Source organism: Tachypleus tridentatus, chromosome 4 (genome assembly GCF_004210375.1).
Source record: "Tachypleus tridentatus isolate NWPU-2018 chromosome 4, ASM421037v1, whole genome shotgun sequence".
Classification (NCBI taxonomy): domain Eukaryota; kingdom Metazoa; phylum Arthropoda; class Merostomata; order Xiphosura; family Limulidae; genus Tachypleus; species Tachypleus tridentatus.
This window is the reverse complement of record NC_134828.1, coordinates 51719199-51736751: the sequence shown is the minus strand read 5'-3', so window position 1 is coordinate 51736751 and position 17553 is coordinate 51719199. Positions and strand designations below refer to the sequence as shown.

The window sequence follows — 17553 nt, the reverse complement described above, 5'->3', positions numbered from 1 at the left end:
AACAAATTGTTTCTGGATCATCATTATTAAAATATATTATATTATATACATATATATCATATAGATGTCATCTTGGAAATTATGATTGTTTGTTGAATCGCGGCGTGATGTTCAAAAAAATATTTGCGAAAGATAAGAGAATTATTTCGAAACAAATTAAGAGGATTATTTCGAAACAAATGAACAGGATTATATTTGAACAGGATAAAAGGGATATTTTAAAATGAAAGAAAATGACTTATTTGAACAGGATACAAGTAACGTTTTGAAACTGGATAATAAATGCTAGTTTAAAAATGCATAAATTGTTTACGATTTGAGGAAACTAGAACATATTTTCATTTTTGTCACCGGCGATGATGACTAAAACTATTGTATTATTTTACTTTTCTTTACTTTTAATAAAGGTTATATAGTTTTCTGGTTTTTAAAAGTATAATTTAGTTTAAGCGCTTACATTAAAATTAATTTGATTGATGCCCTTCGAAAACAATACAGATAGTATTTAATATTTCCCGATAAAAGCCTGTTTACCCCGGTCTACACTTTTCCATTTATTATTTGCACCTGCTTTCCTATAATTTTCTATAGTTTAAGTTTTCTTAAAGAAATAGTAATGGAAAGCTGCTTGTTCAGCCACGTTGGTGATTATTCTGTGAAGGATTTTGAAATTATAGTGAGTATCACAAAACAAATACCACATTACTAAAACGATGAAAATGGGTTATTCTACTTTTTTTTGTAAACATGTAGTATTTGCGGGCGCAGCCTAGGAGACACAACTTTACTAAGCTTTTATGATTTTATAAGCACACAAAACTACATACACGCAAAAAAACTTGTCCCACTTATTTCTTTGAATAAATTAAGAAGTGACTGTATTTTCATGCAACTTGGAAGGTAATACGTGGTTGATGTATTTACTCTATATAAAGCATTCTATTTACAATGGTGTTTCTGAGTTTTATGATACAACATTCCCATTAAGTGCATTAATCAGAAACAGTGATTTTGTAGTATAAACGAAACAAAGCAATATCTTATATACGAGTGATAATTAAAGTGTGTAACATGTAATGAGGGTCATAGAAAATAAATGATGTAACATATAGCCAAATTGGTTCTGAGGATATAGTAGATTTCTCCCAACAGGATTCCACTGAAACGTGTAATATTATAAGGTTAGGAGAATTATTGTTTTAAGTAATTGCATATAAGTTTCAAAGGAAGGCTGCACATAAAGCTAAACGTCTCAGTTTTTAAGTGCAAAAGCAGCTTGCTGTCAATGCAGAAGGAAATCTAGGTGCAGCCCTAACATTATACTAATGCACCATTAGAACAGGTCGTGGACCGTAGAGTAATGGAGCATTACGTCAGTTATGGTGATGCATGAGAGGCTATCTAACTGTATCTTCTTCGTGTTAATGTAGATTAGCATCGTTCAGCATTTTCTTCTCTTGCTAGCTAGGTTAGATGTAATCATTGTTACAAATACAGCACTATTTGAGAACCTAACTACGTGGTGCCCTCTGCCACGATACATTCTTTAGTTATTTCACTCACAGCTTAGATTTGGCTATGCTAATCTCTACACTCCATATGCTTCGATTAAAATCTTAAACTGCATTATAAGTACTATTTATATGTTAATAATAGGTGGAACCACGATTATAAGTATAAGGAAAAGTTTTGTTGATAGTGGAATATACTACATGTTTCGTTAGAACATTGGTTTGTAAACTTACTTAAGTGCTCCCTGTTTATGCTCATGTTTTCAAAGTCGCAGTATTACTGAAAGTATCATTTTGAAAATCTTATAAAGTATTATATTTTCCAAACTTAAAGTTGAATTCATATTCAATGTAGTCAACATTTAACTTCTACTTACCCAATAACTTTAATACTATTCTAATAGAGTAACCCCGTACAGCATCATTAAAAAATTGTTGATTTACAAATATTTTTTAGATCCATGAAAATCATAAGAGAACTAGAGGGGCACTTAGCGTTGATAAGTTTCGGCTCTCAGAAAACAAAACAGAAGATGTGTCCATCATTATCAACGGATACGAACAATGAGTAACAACATTCTACATACCCCAACAAGTTTTATTAAAATTCGATAATTTTTACTGAGTTACTGAGCAATAACAGTGCAAAAAATTGGTCCTCATGTTAACATATTGAGATTTTGTTTTGGATTTTGTGACCTTGGTTTTACTTTAAACTTTGACCATGACCCTATAAAAATAAATGCTTCAAAGTTGGATGCTAGTCCAAATGTATGCTATTTTTCGTTGAAATCCATTCAGTAGCTTTCAATAAATCATGCTAACAAATTCACATACACGGGTGAAAAGTAAAATTCATCAACCTGTGGTTGCAGAAGTAATAAGTATTTTCTGAAACAATTACTTAACTAACTAGTTACTTTATTCGTATCTTGCGTAGATGAAAAATAATAACTTTTATGTGCATATAGAATATAGACTAATCATGTGATCAGTTATATAATTCATTGTGCCTTATTAACATAGATGTTCATACTTATGGTAGATAGACTACGAGACAGTGCGTAAGAACAAGACTATCTTCGACGTCACAAGAATTATAATAACGGGTATTCCATTATACCATGAGGTGGACACATCAAAATATATCGTATGATCATTATGTAACTCGTTCAACTGAGTTATAAACAGTAAAACATTATCAGTGGAGCTTGTTCTCCAATAGGTCAACAATAAGATTCCAACCTTACAATACTAAAATTCCGGTTTAGTTCTCTGCAGTGAACAAAGAGTAGAAAGCCCCTTCTTAAGCTAAAAACACAACATTCGACAAACACGTATCAGTGGAATTTAACTGTAAACTTTCGATAATAAATAATTGTAGGGGTGTGAGATGATGAGCCGTATTTAACACTTCCCTGTACAAGTTGAGAATACACTTCAATAAGTAACTCTGCCTGTGTCATTTAGAAAGATCGTGATATTGGTGTAATGGTGTGGAATACGCTTTTCGTGGTAAAAGTTGGTTTTTTCTGATTCTATAAAAGCGACGAATAACACACCAAACATTTCATATTATTGATGCAAGTCATGTTCATCTTTTTTGAGTAGCACAATAATAGGATTTGCTGGTTCGCCTTTGGGATAAGCTTTAACTCATATTCATCAATGTAATCCCATACAAACAATTGTGCAATTAAACCACTACTAATAGATGAATGACTACAATCGAACAAAAAACTTTCGGAGGATTTGTAAAGTTTATTCCATATTCACTACAAACCATTATTGCTTCGAACGTGGTTGGTCTAATTAAGCATTTCATGTAGGTAGTAGGAGTAATCCTAATAAAGTGATGGGTAATTGTCATATTTAGTGAAATGTAAAACAGAATAGAAAGTATAAGATATAAATTTCCTTATTATTCCTATTATGAGACTTATAACGCTAAAGTACGAAGTTTTGTTTCTTTTGCATGCGCAGCTGGTAACTGTTTGTGTAGCTTTGCGCTTAACAACAAACAGGCAAAAACATTTTTATCACTTGATTAACAATATGGTGAAATTTCGTGGACATAATTATAGTTCGTTTTGTAAGTATTACAACACACCCACACATGCTGATGTGGTCACGAAATATCTTTCGACACAAATTTGTTGACCTTTTGAGTTACGGTTGGGGTATGTATATATATTCTGGTATGACAGTTTTACATTACGACACAAATTTATTGATCTCTTGAGTTACAGTTGGAGCATAAAATTTATGCTGGTGTGGAGTTTCACATTACGATACAAATTTGTTGATCTCTTGAAGTACAGTTGGAGTAATTAACCTACAACGAACGACCCTGAGTGTTAAAATAAATGTTAATTCAACGATGACATTTTAACTTATAGAGTAAAGTATGTGTTGTGATGTATTTAGCAATGATTTAAAAATTACGGTATCAGGTTCATTCTATAAAGTAATAAATATTCATTTTGAAACACAAAACATGTTAGTTTTATAAATTGAGTTTATTACATAAATGATGCATTTATAATCCTATATAATAACAAAGTGATGATTAATCGACAAGTGAATCAAACACCTTGACTAAATTAATGATAAACATATTCAGTATTAAATTGATATTTCCATAGCAGAATATATTCTTAAACCACTTGTAGATGGCGCTGGAACGTGATTAATAGGAGGTATACGTTCAAGCCAGAAACTTGTTTTAGAAACGATATTCTCGTGCAATCGAATAGACATTTTATCTTTATGTATGTGAATTTCTAAAGTGAGCACTTTTCTTACTTATAAAAGTAGGAGAAGGTGGATGTATGTTATTCTAAATGATTTTACTTGAAAAATTGTAACCTGTTATAAATGAGTTTAACTCATATCTCATTTGCTAACTTCCTGATATTTGAAATTTCTAAAGTTACACGCAAGAGAGATTGCTTTTGTCAGACATTAAACAAAAACGAAAAAGGAAAAAGAAGTGATAAGTTAGCACTTTCATTAAAAACGTTTTGAGACAGAAGGAGCTTTTTCGGGCTATCTGGTGAGTCCACCCCTGAAAGTACAAAATATAAATAATATCATTTTTCAGGGGTTTTAATCATGCTGAAAGACGAAAAACAACGGTTGATTAAACCTTATTGGTGCACTATTTCTCTACTGAAATAGTAAATAGGTGTCAACGAAAAATTCTAGTATCAACGTTCTGAAGACTATTGGCTTTTGAGTCTACAAAAATTTCAGTAATTCATTAAAATTCTAGACATAAAAAATAAAATATATTTTAATGTGACTAATTATTAAAATATTGAAATTAGTGATCTGTGATTTTACATTGAAAAATAATATTTCTGTTTAATATTAATATTTGTTGAAAACTGAAACACTCATCACTCTTTAATAGAGTGATAATTTATATGCATGGTTTTCCTGAGGTTTTAGCAAGCATATAATGTTATAATCGTTGAGGTTTAATAACTTGGAATTACAATTTGGTCAGGTAGAAAATTAAGATATTCATAAAACAGAATATCATATTTACTAAATTCAACGTTCTGACGAATCCTTTTAGAATTGATTTGGTTCTTGTATATTTATTGTTGAGATATTTCTTATATTAAGTATTGTTTTACATTATACATTGTCGTAATGCAGAGAGGAATTATTATATATTATTTACACTAGAAAAAACAAAGTTGTCCAAAAGCAACTTAAAAGTTTATTTTGTGGTTCAGAACATTATTCATGATGTCAAGAGCAATGGAAAATAGTATTTTAAATTAATGTTATTTGCACACTACCGTGAAATGATGGCTACAGATTACAAGCGATGTCTCAGAACGGCTGATATGGGTATTAATACGTTTATGGATAAAGAAAGAACAACGTTTCGACCTTCCTAGGTCATCTTCATGTTAAGAAAAAGAGAGTTAGAATGTAACCGTTGACGTCGAAACGTTGTTCTCTCCTTATCAATAAAAGTGTTAATACCCATACCAGCCGTTTTGAGATACAATTTTATTTCAAGTAGGTTTCTCATCATCAAGAGATTACAAGAGGTTTATTCATGTTTCTTATCAATTATTTTTGCTGTCTTGGCATGGCCTGGTGATATGGCTCTGACTTGCAATATACTGCGATTGCGTTATAATGTGATGCTCAATCCCATTATTCTTTGGTAAAGAGGAACTCGACAGTTAGCCGTGAGTGATGGTGACTAGTTGCTTTCCTTCTAGTCTACCACTTGAGAATTATGGAAGGTTAGCGCAGACAGATCTCAAGTAGCTTTAAGCTAAAACAAACAAAAAAAATGTGTTCGTACTTAAGCTCAAAACTATCCAATGGGTTAACTGCGTTTTGCTCGCGACGATTTTTAACATATAAGCCACTAAGATTACGGCTGAGCCACTAGGGAAAGGCAAATAAAAAACAAACAAGCATTTATTTTATTGACGAGTCATAAAAAATATTTAGAAAGTTATGAGTAAGAAAGTTATTATACAATTATTTGTTTTGAATACAATGTTGATATTTATCGATGATGGGGATTTGATTTACATTTGGAAAAAGAAACAATATATAGAAGAAAGCTCGAAAAATTCAACTTTTTTTTTAAGTTTTTGAATAAAAAGACTAATGAATGGGTCAGCGGTAAGTTTACGGAGTTTCAAAAGTAAAACCCGGGATATATTTCCCACAGTAAATCGAGTGAAAATAGCCATTATCTAGTTTGACATTTTGAGAGAACACTTAGCACTTGCTGGCTAACAATGATGTTTCTATTTCTGGACCCAATTTAATGCTATTTCAATAATTATAGGAAATCGGTGTTCTTTTTTAAGGATATTTCGAACAGACTTAAATTAATTAACTAATATACGAAAGAAATGTAGGAAAAGTATATTTAACTAGCTATATTGATAGTCAGGTTGATTTTTAGCTTCTCACCAGTACATAGCTTAATTTGATCGGAAGTTAATTTTATTTAACGAACAACCCCCTGCAGAGAAGCTACTCCACCCGTCTTTCAAGATGCACAAAACGAACGCACGAAAGGCAAATGCTTCAGTTTCACCGAAGCAGTAGCAGTGTTATGTTCCTTCTTACAAACCTCTTCTAAACTGTACTTCCTCTGCTGTTATTGAGCCGCAAAACAAGTTATCTTTTTTTTTTCTATTTGAAAATATACCTGAACTGATATTTCAGCAGTGGTCGTTTTTCAGCTCTTGACTATGTTAACCACACGCTAGCGAATGATTCTTAAGTTTGAAGGTGTGGACAGTATACTATTGAAAGATACGATTTTCCAATATGAATGTACTACGCCAGATGAATTGGATCATTTTTGAACAAGTGACTTTTATTCTTTTCCTGCTTTTGGTAAGTGTGCATCATTTCTAAAAGAAGTTTAAATGAGCCAAGATAAAATATAATTAATGTTTTGGGTTTAGAGTATTTAGTTGTTAAACGACATTCATCTACTCGAACTGTTTACTTTAGTGTATAATATTACTTACTAAGATCATGGTTTAAAGATGATTTAACAAATGAAATAAAAACGCTTTTTAAAAGGCAATACTATGGAAATTAAAGAAATACCAGAATTGAATAGTTGCCTTTTAAAGCAATTAGGGTAAATTTAAATGTATTCCCATGTACAAAATCATTCAAGCTCCAGCTAAAAGCAGTTTTTTGGTTTCTTCTAAACCAGGTTTAGTTAAACGATTAAAACTGTTTGTTTTTTATTCATTCATAAAAAGGAATTTATCACAATTAACATGGATTTATACTTACACCAGACATATTCAAATTGAAGCTGCGCTCACTGCTATTTTATCATGTTTAAAAAATTCTAAGCATTTAGAATACTTTATATGTCGACAAAAACTGTCTTCGCAAGTGTACGATACTATACAAATTTGTAATTAATCTGACCTACAATCAAGCCTTTTTCATTAAGTAGGCGTTTAAAAGATTTTATTTTCTTATTTATTCTCCTGAGCCTTTTGTGGGAGAGCGGTATGTCTATGGACTTACAACAGCAAAATCCTGGGTTTGATTCTCCGCGGTAAACACAGCGTATAGTGCAAGGTGGCTTTGCTATAAAACAAATAAATCTTTCCCTGTGGGAGCTCCTAGTGGATCAAAGTTGAAACAAAATCGAAACTAAAACATTTTACAGCCGAATGAGTCTTTATGACGTTTTTTGCTAATTGTACTAAATGTTATTTGTCTGAGAGGAAATTCTAATTAAAAAAATGATAAAGTATCAAAGCATTAAAACTCTGTCATCCCTCATACAAGCCCGATTTTTATGATAAATTATAAAAAAAAAACTTACGTTTTTTGACCTGTCTATGTATTCACAAATTTACTTTATGGTATTTTTTTGGAAAACATATTCACATGATACGTTGTATTGTGAATGTGAGAAATTTTCTATGTAAGTATAGAAAGTATTTTGAATACATATAAGTTACATAGTATAATAATTTTTCTGTTGAAAATCACGTACTATTACTAATCACTGAATCATTATAACAATAATTTATATCTACAAATAATGACTAATGAGAAACTGATACAAAATCTTACAGTAAAGATATAAACTTCTTTTTCGTATAATATGATACTTTTATTAGGAAACGTACCAAACTAGTAAGATTACCATGCCCCTTAAAATTGAATATGGTTTACTATTTAGGATGCCTAGACTTTGAATCTGAGGATTTAAGGTTTGCGTCCCTTGGTTGCAAAAAAAATGCGCTCCCAACTTTGGGGGTGTGGGTGCTCCATAGGAGTGACAGTCAAACCCAAGTATTCGATGAGAGAAAAGTAACTGAAGTGTTGGCGGTGAGTGCTCTTGCTAGCTGTTTTTCCCTCTAGTCTATTAGCTGAAACTTAGGGAAGGTTACGCAGCGATACTCTTTCTGTAAAATATTCTTCTGAGACAACTAAAATATCCTTCGGTGTTCGTGTTCGATATAATAAGTCTTACTAATTTCAATTTTAAAATTATTGTATCTTTCTTAGAACATGTATGAAGGCTTTACTATGATTCTTTAATAATTTGTATTTTTTTCGTTATTGAAATTAGTTTCAGCTATGATAGATTTTATAGGGAACGAGTACTGAGAGAATAGGCATCTGAAAGTATGATATATATATATATATATATATATATATATAAGGTTGAAAAAATCTGTTCCACTTTCTATCATAATAATGACGAATAAGGAAACAGAGAGACTTCACTTATTATTAAGATAACAAACCGGACAGTAAAAAAATATGTTATGTTTTGCTTCATAACTATTCATTCTATTGTATATTTTATATTTACACAAAACTTAAGTCCGGAACACATAATTATTGAATTTGAAGTTTGCAGTTTGTATTGATAAATATGCCAAAAGAAGGCTGCTAATTTACAACACAAAGTACGTGGTTATCAGAGAGCGTATTGTTTTTTTTAGATACGAGTCAATCCATCTGTTGAGCATGAGGATATACAAAACACTCCAACAATGAACAGTAACTTGTTAATTGTACTCTTACTCCCCCACAACATTTGTTACAGCCTTAATGTTAGACGACTCATAATGATGACTGATTCTTTTTATTTTGATGCGCGGCTCATGAGCTAGAAATGAAAAATAAAACAAAAACATATATTATTGTAACTGTGAAACATAACTACGTTCAGTAACCTCACGCTTGATATCACTTAACAGCAATTGATTAATTCGACGTTCTCTAGTCTGTACTTTCTTATACATAATATTTAAACTAAAATTGATCGGTCTGTTTGTCTAGTTTGGGCGTGAATGTTATTACAAGGGTCACGACAGTGTTTTAAAATATCCGTGCATATGTCTATCATGATGGCCATTTGTATAAAATATCTCAGCACGAAAAGACAGCGGTGAACTTCTCATGACTTAACAATCTGTTTTTTAATCTCAAAGCGGGAGGGACAATAGAGTAAATGAATTAGGGTAGTGTAACTAGCTTTATATACTTGTAGTAGTTATAATGCATTAAATTATTTGTACAACACAATTTGATAGAAAGTTGTTATAATCAAAGAATAATTTTAGTAAATGTATAAGGTTAAACATTTATGCACTTCTCATTAGTCTAGACATTAAGATGAAACTGAAGAGCAAAATAAATTAAAAAGTGCAGTAAGCGTGTAAATTAGCTTCTAAATATGCAAATTGTGCTAAAAACCTTAAGTGAGTATTAACTGCAAAGCAATCCACATAAAGTTATGTTATATAGTTATGTTATATAGTAACTTCTCAATTACAACATTATCAAGTAAAATCATGATCGTAATTAATTTGTTATGAATACTATGATGTAATTGACCCTAGAAATTGGGTTTTGATACCCTTGTGTAGTTTTGTGCCTAACTTCAAGCAAACAGACGATGTAATTGAAATCACGATATTAGGTAAGTTGTCGTTAAGAATAAGATCTAGGTGAAATAAAATAAGTTAATTTTTACTTCACAAAAACATTTAAGTGATGTTCTGAAGTGCGTTAGATTTTAACTGAGAAAGTTTACACGAAATCATGACATAAATTTACTTCTCATTTAGAAAAGTTACAGATATAATTTGAAAATAAGTTAATTTCTCATTAAGGTTTAACTTCTCATTGATTAGAATGTCTGAAGAAATAATGAAATAAGTTAATTTTTCATTAAAACGACTGTTATTTAAAATCATCTTCAGTTACATTAAAAAAAAACTGACTTAGGCAAAATAAAGAAAGTAAAACGAGTTCATTTTATTCTTTAAAAACTTTAATTATTTATAATTTTAATACTTGTTATTAAAACAGAGATGCCTTTCTTACACCAACCAAAAATAAGAAAATGAAGCAAATCTCCACGTGCCCTATACTTGGTTGCATGGAAATTTATTTCCCTAAATTATTTTATTGTTGAATGTGAAAAAACGGTACGACACTTAAAAACCGGTCATTACACGTTTAAATTCGTATGAGCGATCTGAGAATAGGAATAGTTTTAATGTAGAGAAAACCCGTTATATAAGTTGACTTATACTTAAGAATTTGTAAAGTGTGACTTTCAATGATATTTAAATATTAATTCCTCATGATTGCGAGATCAATGTCCGTATTTGTTAAGTGAAATATTAATATAATGAAATACAGTGTTCACGTTACAAATACAAAATCATAAACGGGAAAAGAAACAACAACATAAAACAAACACATAAAGAAAAAGAGGAAATGTAAACATGAAGAAAAAGAACAAGTTAAAAGACAAAACATGTTTTAGAAATAAAGAAACTGTTTCTTACTGCACTGTTTGTAAAACTTTCATTTTCATATAGATGATAAATACTTAGTTTACAGCAAAGGATAATAATTTAGTTTAATCAATTAAAATAGTATAGTTACTTATTATAATGTTAAGATGTTGTATTTTCAATCATTATGGACTATAATGCTAATCTTGTATTCAAATATATCAATAATGATACATATCTATTACGTTTTATTATTGGTTAGTATCTCCTTCCGATGGCTCAGGAATAACTCTGAGAGCTTATAACATACCCTCCCCTTTAGTAGAACAGCGGCATGTCTGCGGATTTACAATGCTAGAAAACGGTTTCAATACCCGTAATCGACAGAACACAGATAGCCCATCGTTAGTTTTCGTTTTATAGCAATCATGCAAAAAAAAGTTTAGTATATTTAGTGCACAATAAAATACTTTCAACAGAGAATTAAGAAATAAATGTTGACCATATAACCTCAAGAATAATTATACCGAGGCTTTTAACAGACTAAGTTACGATTATGAGTGTTACATTGACTTCTTTACCCTTAAGGTATTATTTCACAACATTTGATGTATGCCAGGAGTAACTGTCTTGCTAGAAGATGAGTTTCTGCCAGATGTGTCGTATCCTTAAAGAATTGGCACGATAGATAAGGATCCGCATGTATGTTTTAGCAGTCACGGTTCCATTAATTTTGTGTATACCACTGATACCGTTTGTTGAGATACGACATTACTTCCCCTCTGCCTTCGAACAAATTCTTATTAGTTTTGTAAAATTTGGTCGCCTCTTCTCAGCGATATGTATTCATAGAGACTACTTTGTGCTATTTCTGAAAGGTTTATCAACGTGCGATCGTAGGGTATCCTAATGCTCCACTGAATTTGGCCAAATTGTTTCGACACCTTCTGAAATCTTATATAACTTGTAAAAATACACCATGAGGTACTTAATTTGACTTCTGAAAGATTCCGGTTTTTTTACCTCGACCACTGTTTTACGCCCTCTCTTCGAAGTCTTGTGTAGAACTTCTTTTGAAACTCGAATCATTACTTAATTGAAGATTTTTGTGAACTACATTCACAAGTTTTAAGTTACTTACTCAAATATTTATCAGATCAAGTCGAATTGTTTATTTCGGCCGTCATTAGGAGATCGCAGAATAGAATACAATCCTGCAATCGAAATAGTAAGACGTGCAAACACAACCCAACTTCACTTTTGAGGGTCAAGGTAAAGTTTATTGTATTCCAAGTTTGAATGTTAATTAATAGGATATATGTTTGATTAATTATACATTTTCCATTTAAGTTCATTTACTTTAAAATTTCTTTTTTTCCTTTGGCTAAACCTTTAAAATTCACCTAAATGTAATGCAACCTTATGCAGTTGCTGTAAGGCTTAACGTAGTAGAAGAAATTAAACTATAAAAACTTTAAGAAATGAATAAAATGTGAATAAAAACATAAAAATAAATATAAGAAAAGCCGTAGTACAAATAATAGAAAAACATGAAAACAAAAATATTAAATACGCATTTCAGAAAATTTGATATTTAAAGTTTTGAAATTAGAAATTTATTTTAAAATCTCGAATATAATGCTGTGGGTCGAAACATAATAAAATTTATAATGTTTAAAAATTGTTCACAGATTGTTTATTAAAAAGGTGTAACATTTTGCCTTACCTTTTAAATCTGGCTATTTCAAGATTATGGAATCTATTATTATCATGATGATTTCTAAACCAAATAAAATAAAACCAACAACTAAAATTACAGGGCTCTAAATATAAACACTATATTGCTAAATTAGTTTATGTATAATAGATATTTAAGAGAAAATAATGAGTAGACAAAAAGATGGTATGATAAATGGTTCTTGTTTGTTTAGATAAAAAAAATATTTGATAATATCGGGCATGATGTCTAGAATCTTAAACTATTCTTAACTGAACTGATTAAATAATTTTGTTATACATCAAATAAATTAAACAACTTTAATTCAACTCTGTGCATTTCAAAACCTGGATCTCCACAAGGGACTGTTCTCAGCTCATTGTTATTTATTTATTTCATCATTATTATTTCACATTAATAACTTGTCCCATCTTTGACATTAAATTATTAAATATAAGTCAATATGCTGCCTATATTAGATTTTTTCCACTGGAACTTCTATGATAACAAAAACTTTACAATTTATTTTATTTAATTTGAAATTGTGTTGTAAAATATGACGAGTTATTATCAATCCATGGAAATCACAGTTTATAGAAACAAATAGGGGATCTTTATCTGAATTAAGTAATGCCACTATTTATTAAATTAAAAAAGTTGTACCAGAGTAAACAATACATATATAATAATATGTGTGCGCATGTTTTCTTTTAGCAAAGCAACATCAGGCTATCTGCTGTGTTCACTGAGGGATATCGAGCTTCTGATTCTGACGTTGCAAGTCTATAGACTTACTGATGTCCCAGCGTGGAACGTCTGAGAGCGAAACAATTTAACTGATTATCACAGGTTAACTAGAAGTGTTACAATTTAACCAAATAATAGGTGGCAAACAACGATTTATAAGATAATAATATGATATATTCTGAGGAAACATACTATATATTTCGTCAAACCAAGGTCTGTCTTCTGAATGGCTGCTTGTAAATTTAACACTTTAACTAATTAGTACAGATTGCTTGGAAGTGTTGCACTTTAATCGGTTAGTACAGGTTACCTGAAAGTGAAACATTTTAACTAATTGGTGTAGGTTACCTAATAGTATTATACTTTAACTAGTTAGTATAAGTTGCCACGGATATTATATTTTAACCAATCAGAACAGGTTGCTTAGAAATGTTACACTTTAACCGGTTAGTACAGGTTACATGATAGAGAAACACAAATAATCCCTATATGTTACCTGAAAATAAAACTAAAAATGTAAGCAGATGAATGATGTATGATATATTTCGATAAAGATGACCTTCTGAAAGTAGATGATGATGAAAAAAAAAGATAATTGAGCTTTTATATTAGTGTTTTTATTCATACTATTAACACTTATAGATATAATTATGTGACTTTGAATAAGTTTCAATTAAAACCGAAATTTTAAACATAGAATACAAGTTTTTTCAAACAATAAGAATGCCAATTTTTTCTTTATAGCACACTTGTGTGTAGGTGTGACAGTTTATAATTTTCCTTATTTGAGGTCCCATATCCATTAATATACATGTGGTACTTCATAACTAAATTTATTTTAAGTATCCAATTTGTTTCCGATTTTTTAAATATGAGCTAAATTTAAAAAATAATGTAGTCTACAAATACTCATTTTTAACATAATCGACTTAACAAATATGATTAACTGGATGGAACAAATGTTACTAAAATACTGTGAACTTGTAGTTAACTATTCGTTTTCCAAAGTTATTTTCATTACTCAGTTTTTTAGTATTTTCTTATCATTGGAGTTTATATTCTAAGTACTTAAATTATGTCTTCACATTGCATTTCCTTTAGTTTCATCCCTGAATAGTCGAAGTGCTGAGATTGAGTTTTCGTGTTTAAATAATATTCTTTATAATAGCATAACTACATACGGCGAATGGCGACCTATTTATGTAAAGTGACCCTCGTTGTTCATAAACATTAAAGAAACTGTTCATAAAGTTTGCAAAATAATTAGTAAACTATATTAATTTCTAACGAGTGTGTGTTTTCTTATAGCAAAGCCACATCCGGCTATCTGCTGATCCCACCTAGGGGAAATCGAACCCCTGATTTTAGCGTTGTACTAATGAGTCAAACAGATGTAGAGAAAAAAAAATACTATAAATATCTCATCAAACACTCACTGATCCAGTGTTAACTTTCTGACCTGGAGCAAACAGGGCTTCCAAAGGCGGGCAACACACCATTTGTACTCTTTTTATGACTTTGTTTTTTAATATCACCTTACACAAGTTAATTAAAATTTACCACTGCACTATTCTAAACAAATATCAACTCGGAAGGGTGGACTAATATGAATGGTTTATTCAATCCACAGTCATGATATGGGACTTGTAATTTGGTTTTGCAGTACATTGTTCCAATAAATTAGGTTTTAAACATACTTTCCTTAAAAAAGCGGTTGGTTGATAGTGAAAGAGTTATAAGTTTCTTTCCTAGCAGGTTAAAAAATTACTAATTTATCAAGATCACATTTTTATTAGATCTATGGCATCCTATTTTCTGGGACCTCCTTCTTCTGTCTTCGACACTTCTATGCTGTTAGATTTTGTCTGATTATGATATGTATGTTATTAACATTATTGCATACTGAACGTATGCAAGAATATTGACGTTAATTTTAATATTGATTTTACAACCAGCCATCACTTGATATAGATAAGAAATTATCATTTAAAAAGGCATACAAGTGCACTGAAGCTCAAAATATATAAGGTTTTATCAAAACTTTTAACAGACGCACTGAATGTATTACATGCACATTTCTTAGTATATAACTATTCACTAACAGATATAGTGATGTACTGTTTGTGTAGGGTGTGGCTTTGTTATGGTTTAAGTAACCTTAATATTGACTTAAGAAAAGTAAGATAGATGACATGACAAACGCAAGGTAAATACGAGACATGACGTTATAATTCGAACGTCGTCGAATTAGCCTGAAAAATGTCGTAACACCGGACCTTGCTGTTACCAACTCTCTTATCGTCGAGATCTTACTGTACTTGTTACACTTATTAATGTAATATGTTATTCAAGGCTATAAACACCTTTTATGCCACGTATGTTCATATCACTTCATAAACGTTAATAATTATAGAATTTAAATAGGGTTTATTGCTAAAAACATATTTAAATAGGAAGCCATTAACCTAGTATACCTAGTATACCTGAATATAACTTAGTAGGGCTTTTCAATCACTCAGATCGACGTCTTTTATTTACACAATTTTAACTTAGTACTTATAGAAATTAGGCCACGTATCTAATGAATGGCAACTTCCTGAAGTCTCTACTGTTAAGCATAAGTAGATTAGGCGTTTTACAGACAGTCAAACAGTTTTTAAAAGTTTCGTACCCTCTGACTAGAACAGCTTTGGAAAAGTAACATTTTATTGTAAGCGTATTATAAAAGCTATCATTTTATTGAGGCTTGTTTGCTTATTTAAATACATCACATACATGTTTTTATCCTACATTTAAGTTACCTGACTGGTTAGCATATGATATATATATCTATATCAGATATCTGAGCCATATGACTTGTTAGTATATAACGTGTATACATATCAGATATTTCAGCTACGTAATTGGTTAACATCACATGGATATATCTGATATCTATTTTTTTTTTTACTTTTATATGCCCTTAAAATATCCATCGAATCCGTTCACAGCAATAAATAAAAAATAATATAGAAAACGTATCAATGTAGAGAATATAAATAAACGATTGTAATGTAGGAGAATTTTATATAACAAATTATGATACTTATAAAAGAAACATCTGGACAAAGTCAGAACTTTAGCGAAAAATGTTTAATGTTTTAATATCGTCTTAGAGTAGTTGGCTCAGTAGAATTCAGCTTATGTGTTTCTTTTAAAGTTGTAACAAAGTTCTGTTTTTCTTTTCGAAAAAAAGCCAAGAGGTGTAGAGAATAAAGCTAAGTTAGCTCACAAGAGTAAGAACCTGTTTACTTAGGTTTCTCTCCTATCGTACAGTTTCTGAAAACAACAATCAAACGTGAAACGTAAGTCTTTAAATTGGAAGAAGAGGAAGTTTAGTAAAGCATTTTGAGCTTTTTCAGCTTCTACTCAGGCTAACAGACAAGCCTGAAGATAACGTGTTGTAATGTAAACAAAATAAGGAAAATAAAAAGACTAAAGGAAAATCTAAGGTTTTCAGTTGTCTTTTTATAACGTGCTCAAGATTTATGTTTAGAAGAATAAAAACGTCATTTTGTAGGTTCGGTAAATACACCTTATTCATAAAGCGTGATATAAAGTGTAATTAAAATATCTCTAGATGCATCTGGTAAACAAAGACGTAGCAAAAACATTTTGTTCCGTAATTCTTGATGCTACACATATCTTAGAGCAAAGACAAACAATCGTCATGTGACATTAAGAATTTCTCCACTTGAAACGGTTAAGATCAATAAGTTATTCTGATAAGTTATAATTTTCAGAGCGGATCCTGTGTTAAAATGCAGCTTAATTATACCTAATTTAGATACATTTAGTTCTGTCCTCATAGACCAATAGGTTGAATTTCCTGCTTCAAATTTCGCAGTTTGCTCCTACTCATATTGTCTTGTGAATTCAATCTTTTATATATATCCTGTAATTCTCACTCTTGTTTAACAGCAGATCAATAATTTACTTTTTGCTTATGAAAATAGCTCACAACACTTTAAGATATCAACTTTCTGACTTATATTATTTTATGAAATAATTTATAATGTTTGACATATTGTTATTTTGATTTACCACATATACAATTTATTTTAGCTTCCTTGCATACTTTGTTACTTTTAAATAAATAGCTTGCAAGAAAAGCTTGGACACTACTCTTCTTCAATAATACTACATCCTATTGAGTAATAAAAAATAATTTTGTTTTATAGTGAACACACTAACTATTCATTATGCATCTTTGTTTCTAAACAGATAGAAAATATTTCAATAA

The 17553-nt window shown here is 30.4% G+C and overlaps 1 protein-coding gene across 3 annotated transcripts in view; it reads left to right on the top strand.

Moving 5' to 3' along the window:
* Positions 1 to 6589: 6589 nt before the first annotated feature.
* Positions 6590 to 17553, top strand: part of LOC143249121 (thrombospondin type-1 domain-containing protein 4-like) — a 115880-nt gene continuing 104916 nt past the window's right edge. For 2 of the 3 annotated variants that reach the window (XM_076498471.1, XM_076498472.1), the window contains exon 1: positions 6606 to 6902. In XM_076498471.1, coding sequence (XP_076354586.1) covers positions 6834 to 6902 — 69 coding nt within the window. In that variant the 5' untranslated portion in view covers positions 6606 to 6833. Of the gene's footprint in view, positions 6903 to 17553 lie in introns of all 3 variants that reach the window. The other variant, XM_076498470.1, reaches the window with a different exon arrangement.